General features: G+C 57.7%; 4 protein-coding genes across 4 annotated transcripts; 3 read left to right on the top strand and 1 right to left on the bottom strand.

Moving 5' to 3' along the window:
- Nucleotides 1-725: 725 nt before the first annotated feature.
- On the top strand, nucleotides 726-1,674 carry PUNSTDRAFT_81062 (uncharacterized protein; the record flags this gene model as incomplete). Its single annotated transcript, XM_007379446.1, has 3 exons — nucleotides 726-986; nucleotides 1,053-1,092; nucleotides 1,146-1,674. Coding segments are annotated over exons 1-3 (717 nt in total), but the record flags the coding sequence as incomplete, so codon positions are not given.
- A 15-nt stretch (nucleotides 1,675-1,689) lies between these two features.
- PUNSTDRAFT_118038 (uncharacterized protein) lies at nucleotides 1,690-5,112 on the top strand. Its single transcript, XM_007379445.1, has 3 exons — nucleotides 1,690-2,608; nucleotides 2,664-3,277; nucleotides 3,337-5,112. Exons 1-3 carry the CDS (start codon nucleotides 1,713-1,715, stop codon nucleotides 4,890-4,892), a joined length of 3,066 nt encoding a protein of 1,021 aa, XP_007379507.1. The 5' UTR covers nucleotides 1,690-1,712; the 3' UTR covers nucleotides 4,893-5,112.
- A 255-nt stretch (nucleotides 5,113-5,367) lies between these two features.
- On the bottom strand, nucleotides 5,368-6,073 carry PUNSTDRAFT_49326 (uncharacterized protein). The gene is made up of 3 exons (XM_007379444.1): nucleotides 5,808-6,073; nucleotides 5,653-5,751; nucleotides 5,368-5,588 (listed from the first exon to the last, which is right to left on the bottom strand). Exons 1-3 carry the CDS (start codon nucleotides 6,010-6,012, stop codon nucleotides 5,467-5,469), a joined length of 426 nt encoding a protein of 141 aa, XP_007379506.1. The 5' UTR covers nucleotides 6,013-6,073; the 3' UTR covers nucleotides 5,368-5,466.
- Nucleotides 6,074-6,543: 470 nt separating this feature from the next.
- Nucleotides 6,544-11,791, top strand: PUNSTDRAFT_96559 (DNase I-like protein; the record flags this gene model as incomplete). Its single annotated transcript, XM_007379443.1, has 25 exons — nucleotides 6,544-6,895; nucleotides 6,972-7,088; nucleotides 7,214-7,285; nucleotides 7,399-7,478; nucleotides 7,608-7,896; nucleotides 7,958-8,247; nucleotides 8,299-8,415; nucleotides 8,473-8,720; nucleotides 8,833-8,935; nucleotides 8,992-9,059; nucleotides 9,121-9,174; nucleotides 9,229-9,364; nucleotides 9,420-9,553; nucleotides 9,618-9,666; nucleotides 9,717-9,765; nucleotides 9,820-9,851; nucleotides 9,906-10,065; nucleotides 10,115-10,296; nucleotides 10,353-10,406; nucleotides 10,456-10,635; nucleotides 10,684-10,716; nucleotides 10,764-10,842; nucleotides 10,901-11,256; nucleotides 11,309-11,544; nucleotides 11,601-11,791. 23 exons carry the CDS (start codon nucleotides 6,547-6,549, stop codon nucleotides 11,005-11,007), a joined length of 2,982 nt encoding a protein of 993 aa, XP_007379505.1. The 3' UTR covers nucleotides 11,008-11,256; nucleotides 11,309-11,544; nucleotides 11,601-11,791.
- Nucleotides 11,792-13,289: the final 1,498 nt, after the last annotated feature.

Raw genomic sequence — 13,289 nt, 5'->3', positions numbered from 1 at the left:
ATCGCGCCTGTCGGGCTTCGTGCACCCAGCTTAGCAGCCTCTGGGGCGAAGAAGAGCGGATTCGAGCAGGGAAGGGGTGGGAGACGCGGGTCGGGTGGGAGCGCGCCGGGCAGATCACGCGGTCTTCCCAAAAGCTTATAACTGCCGGGCGATCGCGATCGGGTCCGTGATGGTGCTTTGGCGACGAAATAATCGCGCATGGGGGGCACATGCGTCCAGAGCAACTCGTGCCGCGATCAGCCTGCTGTTGCCATACGACTGCGAGAGGCGGCGCCGAGTCGCGACACACTCGCGCTGGCACAGTCGCGGACGGGCTAATTGGGGCGACGACTGGAAGTCCGAAAGATGGTGCATCAGGGAAGAAGGGCGGAAGTTTCAGACCCTGCACATGACGAGCAGTGCCTGGGCCGCGCCTGCGCAGGCCACCCGATAAGCCGCGTCCCCCCGCCCCCGCGTGCTTTCTGGCGGGAGAGGTGGGCGAGGACGACGAGGAGGGCGTGCGCGGGGACGTTGGAGGGCGTTTGATCGACGGTCTGGCTATGGATAGAGCGCGGCGGGGATGAGTGGGTCGTCCTGGCGCATGCCGCGGGCAGCGGGCGGGCGAATGGGGTGGATGCCGGGCGCGACGAGCGTGGGCGAGTGATGGCAGGCCCTGGGTTCTTCATTTCTCCTGGTTCTTCCCCATTTCTCCCCTCAAAGAACGCGTCGTCTGAGTTGCCGGACACCGTTCCTCTCCTCCTCCTCGCCGCCGCCGCCGACCTCCAGCTGTGGGTCCCCATCGCTCCCCACGGCGTCCCCCACCACTTCTTCGTCGTCGCCCAGCCCGACCCCGACCCCATGGCCGACGACTCCAGAGACGCCACCCACAGCCCTGGCCCCTCGCCGCTGCATGCCTCCGGCTCATCGTCGTACCCGTCCAGCGACCCGACCCGGCCTTCTACCGGCTCGGGCGAGAACCAGAAGGAGCGGAGCAGCAGCCATGTCTCGTGCGTCGTCCGCCGTCCTCCCTACCTGTTGACCACCGTCGATCCATAACACTCGCCTCTGCACAGCGGCCAAATCCGATCGCGCCTCACCGTCGTCTGCGCCGAGGTCCGTAGTACCACGACCACCACTCTCTACTGCGGTAACTGACGGAGATCTAGTGCAAACGGCTCAAATTGAAGTGCGACCGTCGCACGCCGTGCTCGCAGTGCCAGAAGCGCGAATGCATCCCGCGCTGCATCTACACGCAGGGCGCGATGGAGAAGGTCGACGTCCAGTCCCTCCACAACCGCGTCCTCACCATCGAGGCCAAGCTCGACATGCTCACTCCGGCCCAGCTCCAGCAGCTCGCGCCGGCTTCTCTTCCCGCCACGACCCTGGCCACCGTCGGCGGCGGCTACCCGCCCTTCCCCTCTGCCAGCTCTCACTTTTCTACCCCAGCCCCTCCCTCCTCGACCTTTGCCACCCCACCCACCGCCGTGCACCCGCCCCATCCTCACCCCGCGTCTGCCCACGCGTGCCTCTGCCCGCAGCATCCGCCGTTCGTCAACGACCGCACGATACTCGCCACCGGTCCCTCCGGATCTTCTCTTTCCATCTCGGTAGACGACATCGCTGGGATCTGGCTCCGCGACCTTGGCATCGACCCGTCTAGCGCGGAGGCGTTCGAACCCTCTCCCTCTTCTTCCTCCCACAGCCCCTTCGCGAACGCGACCACACTCCCGCCCATGGACTATTACCGCGCGCCCTCCTTTTCCTCGCCCGGGGCCGACGACGAGGGTGCACCTCGCGTCACCTCGCGGCTCGTCCGCCTCCTCCCTCGTTCGCGAGCGACGCGAGAGAGGATGCTCGACGCCGTCGAGCAGACCATGAAGACCCAACCCTCCTTCCACTGGGCCCACTTTCGCCGGCGCGTGGACGCCCTGTTCGCTGCCTTCCCAGAATCATCTCCGTCCCCCTCTGGCTCTTCATCCTCCTCACCTTCGGAGGAACCAAGAACGACGACCCTGGGTTTTTTCGCGTCGGTCGCGGCCGCGTTCGCGCTCGGCTCCCTGCTCGTCGAGCGCGGGGACGCGGCACCTGCCGGAGCTGGTTCCAACTCCACTTCGGCTCCGGCGACCGCCGCTAGCTCTGGATGGACGTTCACGTCTTCTCCGCCTTCGACGGGCTCTTCCTCCGGCTACAGCTCGTTTGGGCATTTCTCGAACGATACCGAGTTGCCCTCGTACGGACTCGCGCTTGACGCGGACGACGTCGACAGGAAGGACGTGCTCATGCGCTCCGCCGCCGAACCTGAGGAATCCTGCCCGTCTGCGTCAGACTCGGCGGGATCGCTCTACGCGCTCTCCGTGCACACGCTTTCGATAGCAGAGCTCGCGCCCGGGCACGCATACGACCTCGATACCGTGTCAGGAATGATCCTTCAGATCCTGTATCTCCTCCACCGACCCGGCGGGCCCGGTCAGGGCCTCCCGAATGCGCTCTTACCGCTCGTGGGCAAATTGGTGAGCGTCGCGAGGACGATGGGGCTCGCGAGCGATCCAGACGAATGGAAAGGCCGGTATGGCGTGTTCGAGGCGGAGATGCGACGCAGGGCGTGGTGGGACGTGTATTATTATGACGTGTCGGTTTCATCTCGCTTTCTCTGATGGACGAGGGAGTTTATATCCCCTTTCTAGGTTCGTTTCGGATGCGCTGGGGCATCCGCCGCTTATTGCGGACGACACACACACCACCAAGATGCCTGCGGATGTGGACGAGGCTGCGTTCGGTCCGCACTGCACCTCGCTTCCGATCCCGCCACCGCTCCGTGCCGAGGATGGCGACGCATCCTCCGCGTTCTTCGGGCTCAAGTGCAAGGAAGCCCAGCTGGTCAAGGCGATCAAGAAGCGCGTATATCGGGACGTGCTGGGCGACAAGGGCGAGATGACGCTCGAAGAGGCCGCCACGATCGAGGGCGAGGTTTTGCAGTGGACGAAGGATCTCCCGCCTGCGTTCCGGCTGTCGCTCTCGGCTGCGACAGATGCCACCAACCCCATCCTTCTCGCTCAGCAATGCGAACTGGCGATCGTCGCCTCCTCATTGATCCTCAAGCTGTACCTTCCCTTCCTCAAGACGCGCTCGTCGGCACGCGCTCGCCCGAGGCCAGGCCAGGCGGTGCACGCCACGTTGAACGCGGCGCACGAGATCATCGGGGCGAGCAAGGCGTTGTACGGCGTCTGGCGGCAGACGCGGCCTGCGGCGTTTGGGTTCTACGACTTTGGAAAGAGCGTGTTCGGGGCGGCAGTCGTCTGTGAGTATCTGTCGATGGTTGTGGACTGTGTTCAGCGGGGTCTGACGGTGCAAACGCAGGTGCGCACGCGCTCATACACGAGCCGAACGGGATGCTGGCGCCCGCTGCTACGGAGGACGTGCGAGTAGCGCTCGAGATCCTCAGGGATCCGCTCGTGTCACCCCCCTCTAAGGCAGGCGATGGCACCCACGCAAACGAGGCCGTGCGCGTCATCGAGCTCATGCTGAAGAAGGCGGATGACGCGAAGACGGGCATGGCCGTCGGGCTCACTTTCCATCCAGGTGCGAAGCGGAAAAGGAGTGAGGCAGAGGACGTGCTCGGCGCGGGCTTCCAACTGCCATACGTCGGGCCCGGGGCGATGGTCCGCGCCGCTGAGCCAACGCCGGTAACGACGTCCGTCACGACCGTACCACCGTCCGCGACCGTCAGCCCGTCCACATCGACAAACAGCGCGCATTCCTCCTCCACCGGCACCAGCGTCAGCGCCACCACCGTTACTATCCGCGAAGCGCCGCCAGTCCCGCAACCGACGCCCCAAGCGGCGGATCAAGCTCGGCCCCTGCTCGTGCCTGCCGCTAGCGCCGTGTCGCGCCCAAGGACGGGCAGCGACGGGAAGACGCGTCCGCCGATTGGCATACGCGCGCGGGGGAAGGAGGGCACTGTCTACAGTCGCGCCCGCGACCAGCAAGCGCAACGACAGCAGTTGCAGTCGGACCACCCCGGGGCACCGCCGCCTATCATCGTTCCGAGCCAGCGACAACTCAGTTCGGCGTCGTTGCAGTCGACGCCCGCGCCCGAGTCCGCCACGGAGCGGACGAGGTCGCAGCACGGTGCCTTCCCGCCGCCTCCGCCGCACAACTCATACGGCGGCTCGCTGGCGTCGTCCACCGCGTCGGCGCAGGCGACCCCGACGCTGAGCACGCTCGAGCTGCCGTTCGGCGAGGCGCACGTGCAGCGGCAGGCCGCTGGCGCGTACGCCCAGGAGAACGCATCGTCGCGGGCCTCGTCCGTGTTCGACCTGCAGAGCACGTCCCGGTCGATGCAGGCCGCACCCGCGTACGCTATGAGCGTCGATGCGCTTGGTCAAAGAAGCGCATCCGAGTCCAGCTCTCCCTACGACAATGGCCCGTCGGCGCCGCAACCGAGCCCACCGACCGCGTATCCGCTGCGGCAGAGCCCACCGACGTACGGCGATCGTCAGCCACAGCAGCCACAGCAACCACAGCCGGCGCCGCCTTCCGCCCCTCTTCAACAGGGATACCCGTACATGTCGAGCTACGCCCCGCAGGAGCGACAGCCGGACGCGAGCCAGTACAAGGACGGCTACCCTATGATGGGCCTCGGCATGCCGCCCGATCCTGCCGGGCCCGAGATGCAACTCACACCGAGGGGCCTCGCGGGTTCGACCTACCCTGCACAACATCAGCCACAGGAGACGGGCATGTATCCATCGCCGCCCGAGTCTGCGCAGTTTGCGCGGCCCGGGGCGTACGACGACCCGCACGCGCCGCCACCACCAGCCACGACGTGGGGCGGAGGACACGACGGTTGGCAGCAGCAGCACGCGCCGAACGAATACAAATTCACGCATGCGCATCACAACAACGGGTGGTGATTTTTTGTGATTCTCCCCTGGAAACTCACTGGAACAAAAAGAAAATGGAGTATAACTCATCCTGCATTTACCGGACGGGCGGTTTGTTCTCCTTATTATCTTACGGACCTCCTTATTATTTATTCATCCATTAGATCTGTGGTATCATATATCTCCTCATCTCCATATCTCCCCTTCCCCCTCTCCCACCATTGTGTGTGCTTCTGGTTTTCTCTCCCCCTCCTCCTCCGCGCCCGATATATGCTTCATAACTTCCTGCATGTGTTTCGATGTTTGCATACGCACGCCGCGCATATATTTGCTCTGTATTACTAATATCATCAATCAAAGGTCGTGCACTGACTGAACTCCGGTGCACTGAGGGATCCGAGGTATACTTGCTCTCCACGCAGTGCAAACTCGTTCTATCCATCTCACTCCATACACTATATTGAAGATTTCCTCCCTTTAATTTACGATCAAGCTGTTCGTGACACACGGATTATGCATCGGCAATTTGGCTAACTATAAATACAATAGCGGTCTATGGTACATTAATGCGTTGTTTGATTCTGATTAGGACAACATCGATTATTCAGGTAAGCTCATCGGGCTTCAGCTTGGAGGTGTCGGCGTCATTGGTAATGGGGATCGACTGGTTCGGAGGGGACGTGGAGACAGCTGCGGACGTCCGCGCGATGGACCCAAGGTCTATGCCTGAGTATAGGTAGTTACGACCATGAGCGACACGTCCGATTGCTGCGTTTGTGAGAGTACATACCATCGGCCTTGAGGGCATTCTTGCGGAACTTGACGGCGTTGTCCCTTTCCTCCTGAGAGAGTGAGGACACGGACGCACGCTCAGCGCGTCGTTCAACGCCTGCAAGGTGGATAAGTATCGCGATGACATCATCGGGCATGACGCGCGCTACTCACCGCTCTTCGGGTGGATCACGTCGGGGTCGAACTCGAGCTGCTCATCCTCGAACGCCTGAGCCTCGAGCTCGTACTCCTTCGCTGGGTTGCCCCAGTTGTGGCCGCCAGTCCCGTTCTTGGGGATGTGCTTGTCGATACCGTTCTTGGGCTCATGGCGATCCTTAGCAACCGCGCGGGGGAATGCAGACCTCTCGGTGCGAGTCATGTTGGTGTGAGGGGAATCGTTGGGCAGAGACGGAGAGTGGTCGTTACGGTGGATGGAAGTGCTGTTCAGTACAAGGTTTGGAATCCGCGAGAGCTGCCGTTTTTATATGCGGGACTCAGACTGGTCGCATGCCACCGGTCAGGTGAATCGCTCCAAATGGTCTCGTCATGCCGAGAATGAGCGACGGGGTTCGATTTGTTTTACCGTCCCATTTATTACGCCGTATGTGCGTGCTACCGTCGTGGCGCGACAGTCGCGAAGCCGAGTCCGGTCGCGCGACGTTGGCGAGGTCGTTCCAGAGAATTCGCCCGAGCTCGATTGCCTACCCCAGCGCTCCTCGGGGTCCGTTCGTTGCATTCCAGCTTCGACCCCGGCCACGTCCGGAGTTTGCCAGCATCGCTTTGCCGTGGGTTTACGTCACTATAGCTACTGCAGTCAATGCACTCGATCCGACAATAATAACTTGATCGTTGCAAACATGCCCTCGGATTTGTGAACTGGCAAAGAATCGCATCTAACCTGAAGCTTATCACCATGGAGGACGCCGCACGCGAAGTCTTGCGCGACTCGGAGGTGCTGAAAGTGACGCTGCAAGCCTACGCGACGCCCACTTCCGATGACGGGTCTCCCCCGACGCCTGCTGGCGACTTGAAAGACAAGGATAGGCGCGTTCTTGCCGTGATATCACACCAATACTTTGGCGAGGATGAGCAAGGCGCATTTCTCGTTCTCAAGCCTCCGACCGGATCTACGCTTGCACCCCGTGTCGTGTCAGTGGAGCACGTATTCCCCATTGTTGGCCGGTTCTCCATCACTATGGCCCAAGGGAGTCAGCAATTGGTTGGATTTGGGACCTCGGCGACTCTCAATCAGCCCAAAACTGGTCAGTGTGCACAGCGCGGGGCGAGGGATCTCGTTCATGCATTCGTGAGCGGTCATCTGATACCACGCGTTCGTAGATCTCTTCGTCACAATAACGCCGGACGGTTCATCGCCGCCTCTGACCCTGTTAACGCATGACCTAACGCAACTTCGCGCTCTCCTGGCCGAATATAAACGTCTGAAAGAAATTGCCGGTGGGTAAACGATCCGTTCTGTCAATCGGCTTCGTCCATATCCGTGACCACCCTTTACCTCAACACAACTTGCGATGTGTCTCTTATTCCCAGTGTGAATAGCACCCGCTGAATCTCCAAGTTAGATTCCGCTCCTACGTCAACCGCCGTAACGACATACTCGTGGCTCGCGCCATACACAGCGAGGCAGCACTCACGTACGTCATTACGTATATGATAGACAATGCGTTCCAAAGCTAATCATCGCTTCTTCGAACCCTCTTTAACACCTGCTTGCTTACATCCCGATCTCCTCGTCCAATCGATCCAGCGACACCACCTTTCTCGTCCAAATCACCTCCGCCGGATCTTAGGGTGGTAACGCAACCTCTACACACGCGTTTATCCAAAGTAAGCTGACACTCGGCATGCTTCTCATGACCCGAGCACCCTCTCCGTGACATTTTACGGAAGAGAAGCATCCGAGTCATGCTCTTCGTTTCCCTGGCGTCTGGATCGTGTGACTGACTACGCCCACAGGCTAGTGCAGGTGACCCCGGCGACGACGCCGGAGACATCGCCATCATCCGAGAAGATTGGTTGCGCACACGGGCGCGGGAGGCATGCGCTCAAGAACAGGATGCCGAGTCGCGTCGAACGACGTACAGACTACGCCTGGGAACGTTCAACGTGAACGGCAAGCTGCCCTCGCAGGACCTCGCTGGCTGGGTCGGCGGGCGAAGGGGCGTCGGGTCGGGTTTCCTGCCGCCTGTGCCGACCGTGTCCCCGCTTGATGTGGGGCTGGATAAGGTTCTCGGTGCTGAGACTCGTATGTTACTGGACAAAAGACACTCAAATTCGCTATACTCTAAGTACTCAATTCTCGACAGAAAGCGGTTCGGGCACAGAGGACGACAAGAAGTCGTCACTTTCGTCCGAAACGGAAACAGCGGTTGCCGCTCCTCCGAATGAAGATTTCGCAAAGGAAGAAACCGATGCCGTCGCTGTCGCGAGTCCGGTCAAGGAGGAAGAAAGTGATCCGGATTTCCTCGTCCTCGGCTTTCAGGAACTTGATCTGTCGACCGGAGCGCTGGTATATGCGACGGACACGACGAGGGAAGACTCGTGGGTCGCTGCTGTTCTCGCTGGCCTTGGCGAGAAAGCAGAGCTGTACGAAAAGGTCAAACTGAAGGTTCATATGCAAGAGATGAGTCGCTGATGCTTGTTGCAGCTAGCTTCAAAGCAGCTCGTCGGGATGCTAATCATCGTTATGGTTAAGAAACGTCTCCGTCCGTCGGTGATTGACGTCAAGACCTGTTCCGTAGGAGCCGGTATCATGGGTCTAATGGTCAGGGATTCGAGCTACGGGGATACCTAAGATATCACTTATTGACTTCATGGCAAGGGCAACAAGGGCGCCACTGCCGTACGGATCACGCTGGCTCCGCTTTTGAGCGACAGCACCTCTGTTCCGACTGTGCTGACCTTCGTGAACGCACATCTCGCTGCATTCGACGAGATGGTCGACCGCCGGAATGCTGATTTTCACGACCTGTCTCGTCGACTTGTCTTCAACGGTGCTTGGAACCCGAGCTCCTCGCAATATACAGAAGCATATAGCGTATTTGAGAGCGATTGCCTGTTCTGGATGGTGAGCAAGCACTGCATATATCGGCTACTGCTCGCCTCAACTAAGTGCTCATCCCATAGGGAGGCATGTATTGTTAAAATATGCTCAAAGTCATGGCTAACACTTGAAAAGCATAGATTTGAACTATCGGATCGATTTACCGGACCAGGACCTGCGAAACATCCTAGGTTCTGCTGCGAGAGATATTTACTTGGACTCGGTACAAAGATTTGATCAGGTTCGCAGGCTCGCAGAAGGTGTCTGCCTGCATGAATACTGAATTCCCGTGCGTAGCTGAAAATAGCCATAACGAAGAGCAAGGCATTCGTTGGCTTTTCGGAGCATCAGATTGCTCATTTACCGTGAGTGTATTCTAGATTTCATCTCTTGAGGAGAATTGCTCATTCCTTGCTACTTTCACAGCACATATCGGTTCGCACCAGGAGTTATGACAGACAAGATGGGCTATGACATGAAGTAAGCATGCGAGCCGTCCCTTCTTCGCAGACACGTAGCTGAGGTTCTTTCAAGGCGAAAACCAGCGTGGTGTGACAGGATTTTGACCATAGTCGAGCCAACCGTTAGCTTCGAGCAACTGTCGTACGCGAGTCATCCCGAGATAAGTCAAAGCGACCATAAACCGGTATCTGCGGAGTTCATCATCAAAGTCAGCCTCCGCTGCCCCAAAATTGCGCGGTACTGATAGACGGAGCTTTGCTCAGTGCGATAATCACCGAACAGATGGTTACGACCGTGTACTGGGCCGTCTATACAAAACGGTTTACGACTTCGAAGAGTTTGAGGAGCCGCCCAAGTTGAAGGTATCGGAGACTAGTGTTGACCTCGGCAAAGTGAGGTCGGTCTCATTCATTTCGTCCGATATGCAACATGTTTGTGAATGACGCTTGGGACGCGAGTAGATACAATAGACCTGCGACAAGATCAATACAAGTTCGGAATGTAGGAAAGGTACGCCTTGTGAAATTGCCACTGTCGCTACCTGAGACTATTCGGTATAGCAACCTTGCGCCTTCCGGTTCGTCGCAGCAGACCCCCATGAATCACTGCGTCAGTAACCGAGCACGTACGAAGAATGTCTTTTCATGTTTTGTTTCGAAACAGATCCGAAATGGTTGAAAATCGAACCTCTTGCAGTGACGTCGTACATTTTCAATTTTTGGCGATCAACTAATCAGATGCTCTACTAGGCTCTCCTACTTCCCGAAGAAACCTGCGAGGTTTCCATAACCTGTCGTGTTGACAGGACAACGGCAGAATCATTGACTACGGCGCCTGAACTGGCGTGCACCCTAATTTTACATACAGAGCTTGGCAAAGATCACTTCGTTCTCCTCACCGGGGAGTATGGTTCGTGGTCTCTCCGCTAAGCGAACTTCCTTTGACTCGTCGCATCCAGAGCGAACGTGTTTTGGCAACTCGTTGAAGACGCTCACCCGTCTTCCCGGTCCAATCCGTTCGCTGGAGTCGAAGGATCTGCTTCCAGAGGAAAAGGCGAACAACGCACCGCGCGAACCCATGAGATTGGCCAATTGGCTCATGGACCATGCATCGTGGATAGTGGATCATAAGGAGCATGTGGTAAGTTGCTCTTACCGCTGATATGGTACAGCGGCTGGACCCATCACATCTCGCAGCAAAAGCTGTTCCTATCGGACACGGCGGAAGACATACTCGTGTCTATTCGAGATGTAGGCATCCCTCGCCACGCCGCCTTGTATCTTCTGATCACCCTTTCAGTGCCTCGATACTGGTGACGAATTCCCTCTTATGCCTGATATCGAAACCCCCGATACCACCCATATACTCGCTTTTGGAGAGGCTTTAAAACAGATGCTGGACTCCCTCTCGGAGCCAGTAATACCGTGGCAGTTTCACGAGCGCTGCGCCCAAATCCTCGATAGAGATATGGCAATCGATGTACGTCTTTCACCTCACTGATGCCTTCTCTAGCTGACGAACCGACAGTGCTTGAGTGAACTTCCTGCCGCGTCTGTTAACGTGAGTAATAAAGGTTGGCCCGGCGCACATATTCTCACGTATTCTAGGTCTGGATATCTGTCACATCCCTGTTGCACTTCATAAGCCAGCAGGGCGATGATCCCGCTGCCAGAGCGAACGAACTTGGTGAGGGGTGTGGCTTGCTCTGAAATTGTACTAAAATCTGATTCCCTGCCGACCACAGCGGCTATCTTTAGCAACATCTTGCTTCGAGACGATTCCTCGTACCAATATACTCCAATCTCCCCATGGAAGAAACGCGATTTTCTAATGTTGTTCATTAGACCTTAGCGACAATCACATTCTGATGTTTTCAATGCGGCTTTTTGCGTCTCTATCCGTTTGCTTCACCTTCGCGAAGCGCCACGTATCTCCGAAACACAGGACAGAAGCGATAAGAATTAGACGATGATATTCTACTTCAACTAAAAACCGTTCGCAAAGCATGTCTATGCCACGAAAAGACAGTAAACGCCCGGACCCTACAGGTGTCTAGAGGCTGATGTTGATGGGCACGCAGCCGATGGATACCAATCCGTTCTGAAAGTGATCGTCAGTGTGCAAATATTGTTGTTCGAAGCGATTCGCGTACGAAGGAGTTGTTCTCACAGCACACAGGACTAGCGCTGCAGCTGTTACCGCCAAGGCCGACGGCCGAAAGCGGTGAACAGCCCAGACCGATATCCTCGACAGCGCTCAAGACTATACCAAGGAGACCAAGGATACCAGCGGCTCCAGGATCGTCGGACTTGGTGACGGAGTTGCAGCATTGGATTGAGCCCGTGTTACATTGCGAAGGTGACCCTGACGGTGATGCCCTCTTGGCCGCTGCAGTTGGTTGCATGTCAGCGAAGCTTCCGCTTACAGTGAGAAGTGTCACTCACCGGAGACGCGGGAGGCAGAGTATGGCTGGCGAGGCGCAAGAGGCGGGAGCCCGCGCTTCATCCGGTCGGCGTTGGCGCCGATCGCGGAAGCGGCGACAGTGGCCACGATAGCAAAGAGTAAAGAGAGGGCGAATCCAAGCTTCATTGTATAGATAATAATGGGCGGCCGCAAGGGTGATCGGGTCTTTGGGATACTCGACTGGGGGCGCCGGGGCGCGAAGGCGCTGCTCTTTTAAAGAGTTCTCTCCGAGTGACACGAAGGGGACGGCAGTCATCCGAATATAACGACGTCCCAGTCAGCATCAATTAGCCGACGGGGCGAATGATTCGCTCCTCCCAGGGGGGCGGTGGATGGGCGGTTTTGAGCGCCCCAAAGAGGTAACCGTGGTTCGTTCTGGGACGCACCGAAAGGTTCTCCGTGATGCGCCGTGCTCGGCTGTGAAATGTGGACTTGCGAGGCGCGACGGTCATTAATATTGGGCGTCCTGAGAAAAGGGCATGCGGAAGAAGCACCGGCCAAAGTCCACCGCGCTCGATCCATCCCACGACGGCGTTGCAAGCTAGATTTCCATCACAGATTGACTATACATACCTACTTGTCACAAGTTACGAAAGAGTACGCAGAATCGGTAAACTGCTCTCCTCGAATTCGCAAATGAGTTTACCGAGGACGACGTCGGCGCTGAAACGCGGAACACAGACTCATCAAGGAAGCCTCGGTGATGAGCGCTTCATAGAATTCGAAGCGAAGGAATCGAAATAACCGCAGTCGCTCGCAGCCGGGGCCAGATGCTGGTGGGGCACTGTGACAGGGGACCTGGCACGTACACATGCTGGGATGGACGCAAGTGCTTGGCGTAACCCCGAGACCTTCGATCTGAAGGAATGTCACCGCGGATGTACGCTGGTAGATATATATCGCAATGACGCCCCAGAGATTCTACTTGCCAGTTATCCGCGTGTAGATCATGCACAGATTCCCCTGCCCTCCATTCCTCCAGGATGGTCGCACGCAGAGCAAAGAAGCTAAATCCCTTTTGAGTTGAGAAAGAGTGTTCTCAGGGTGCACGGGATATAAACGTTGATCGATGAAAGGCCAGCAGTCAACGCATGCTCCAAGCAATGCATGCAATCGTGCATTCGGAATACATGAACATGAATGTGGATGTTCAGGAGAGTAGACCTGAATTGCGGCCGTGCAGATCACCGGATAAACGTGGAGGATAGTGGTCTTGAACCCACGCGGCGGAAGCGGGGCAGAGTTTGCCTTGGTGGTGGGCCAGATGCAACCGTCGGGCCTAAGAACGCGAGCATAACACCGCTATTGGCGTATGGTAGATAATCCGATGTATGGTCGCCTCGTGTCCACATAATGCCAAAGTACTCCTTGGTAGTCGGCATTATGCCGGGTACCAGTCAACAGCGTTGTGAGCATCTGACATGGTGCTATCTTGGTTACGCCGTGTCGTGAGACCAATTCGACCACAGCGTATCAAGCCATGCATGGAGGCTCGCTGCCGCCAATGGACGACGAGAGTTGAAACGGTATGTCATACACAGCAGTGAGCTACCGTTAACAGCCAGAGCTTTCTTAGCGGCGACCACCCTGTAATAATAATGACCCGAAGTAAGGTAGGTAGGTAGGTATATTTCCGGCGCGGTCCCAATAGCGGAACAACCGGTTGCCGC

Source organism: Punctularia strigosozonata (genome assembly GCF_000264995.1).
Source record: "Punctularia strigosozonata HHB-11173 SS5 unplaced genomic scaffold PUNSTscaffold_1, whole genome shotgun sequence".
NCBI classification, from domain to species: domain Eukaryota; kingdom Fungi; phylum Basidiomycota; class Agaricomycetes; order Corticiales; family Punctulariaceae; genus Punctularia; species Punctularia strigosozonata.
This window is presented reverse-complemented; position numbering and strand designations above follow the sequence as displayed.

What these genes read in the sequence shown, in the direction of transcription:
- PUNSTDRAFT_118038 (XM_007379445.1), top strand. Translation starts at nt 1,713, where the DNA reads ATGGACTATTACCGCGCGCCCTCCTTTTCCTCGCCCGGGGCCGACGAC. An exon ending in GACGTGTATTATTATGACGT is followed by an intron (nt 2,609 to 2,663) that starts GTCGGTTTCATC and finishes TCCCCTTTCTAG; the next exon opens with GTTCGTTTCGGATGCGCTGG. An exon ending in GTTCGGGGCGGCAGTCGTCT is followed by an intron (nt 3,278 to 3,336) that starts GTGAGTATCTGT and finishes GTGCAAACGCAG; the next exon opens with GTGCGCACGCGCTCATACAC.
- PUNSTDRAFT_49326 (XM_007379444.1), bottom strand. Translation starts at nt 6,012, where the DNA reads ATGACTCGCACCGAGAGGTCTGCATTCCCCCGCGCGGTTGCTAAGGAT. An exon ending in CGTGATCCACCCGAAGAGCG is followed by an intron (nt 5,752 to 5,807) that starts GTGAGTAGCGCG and finishes TCCACCTTGCAG; the next exon opens with GCGTTGAACGACGCGCTGAG. An exon ending in GAATGCCCTCAAGGCCGATG is followed by an intron (nt 5,589 to 5,652) that starts GTATGTACTCTC and finishes ACCTATACTCAG; the next exon opens with GCATAGACCTTGGGTCCATC.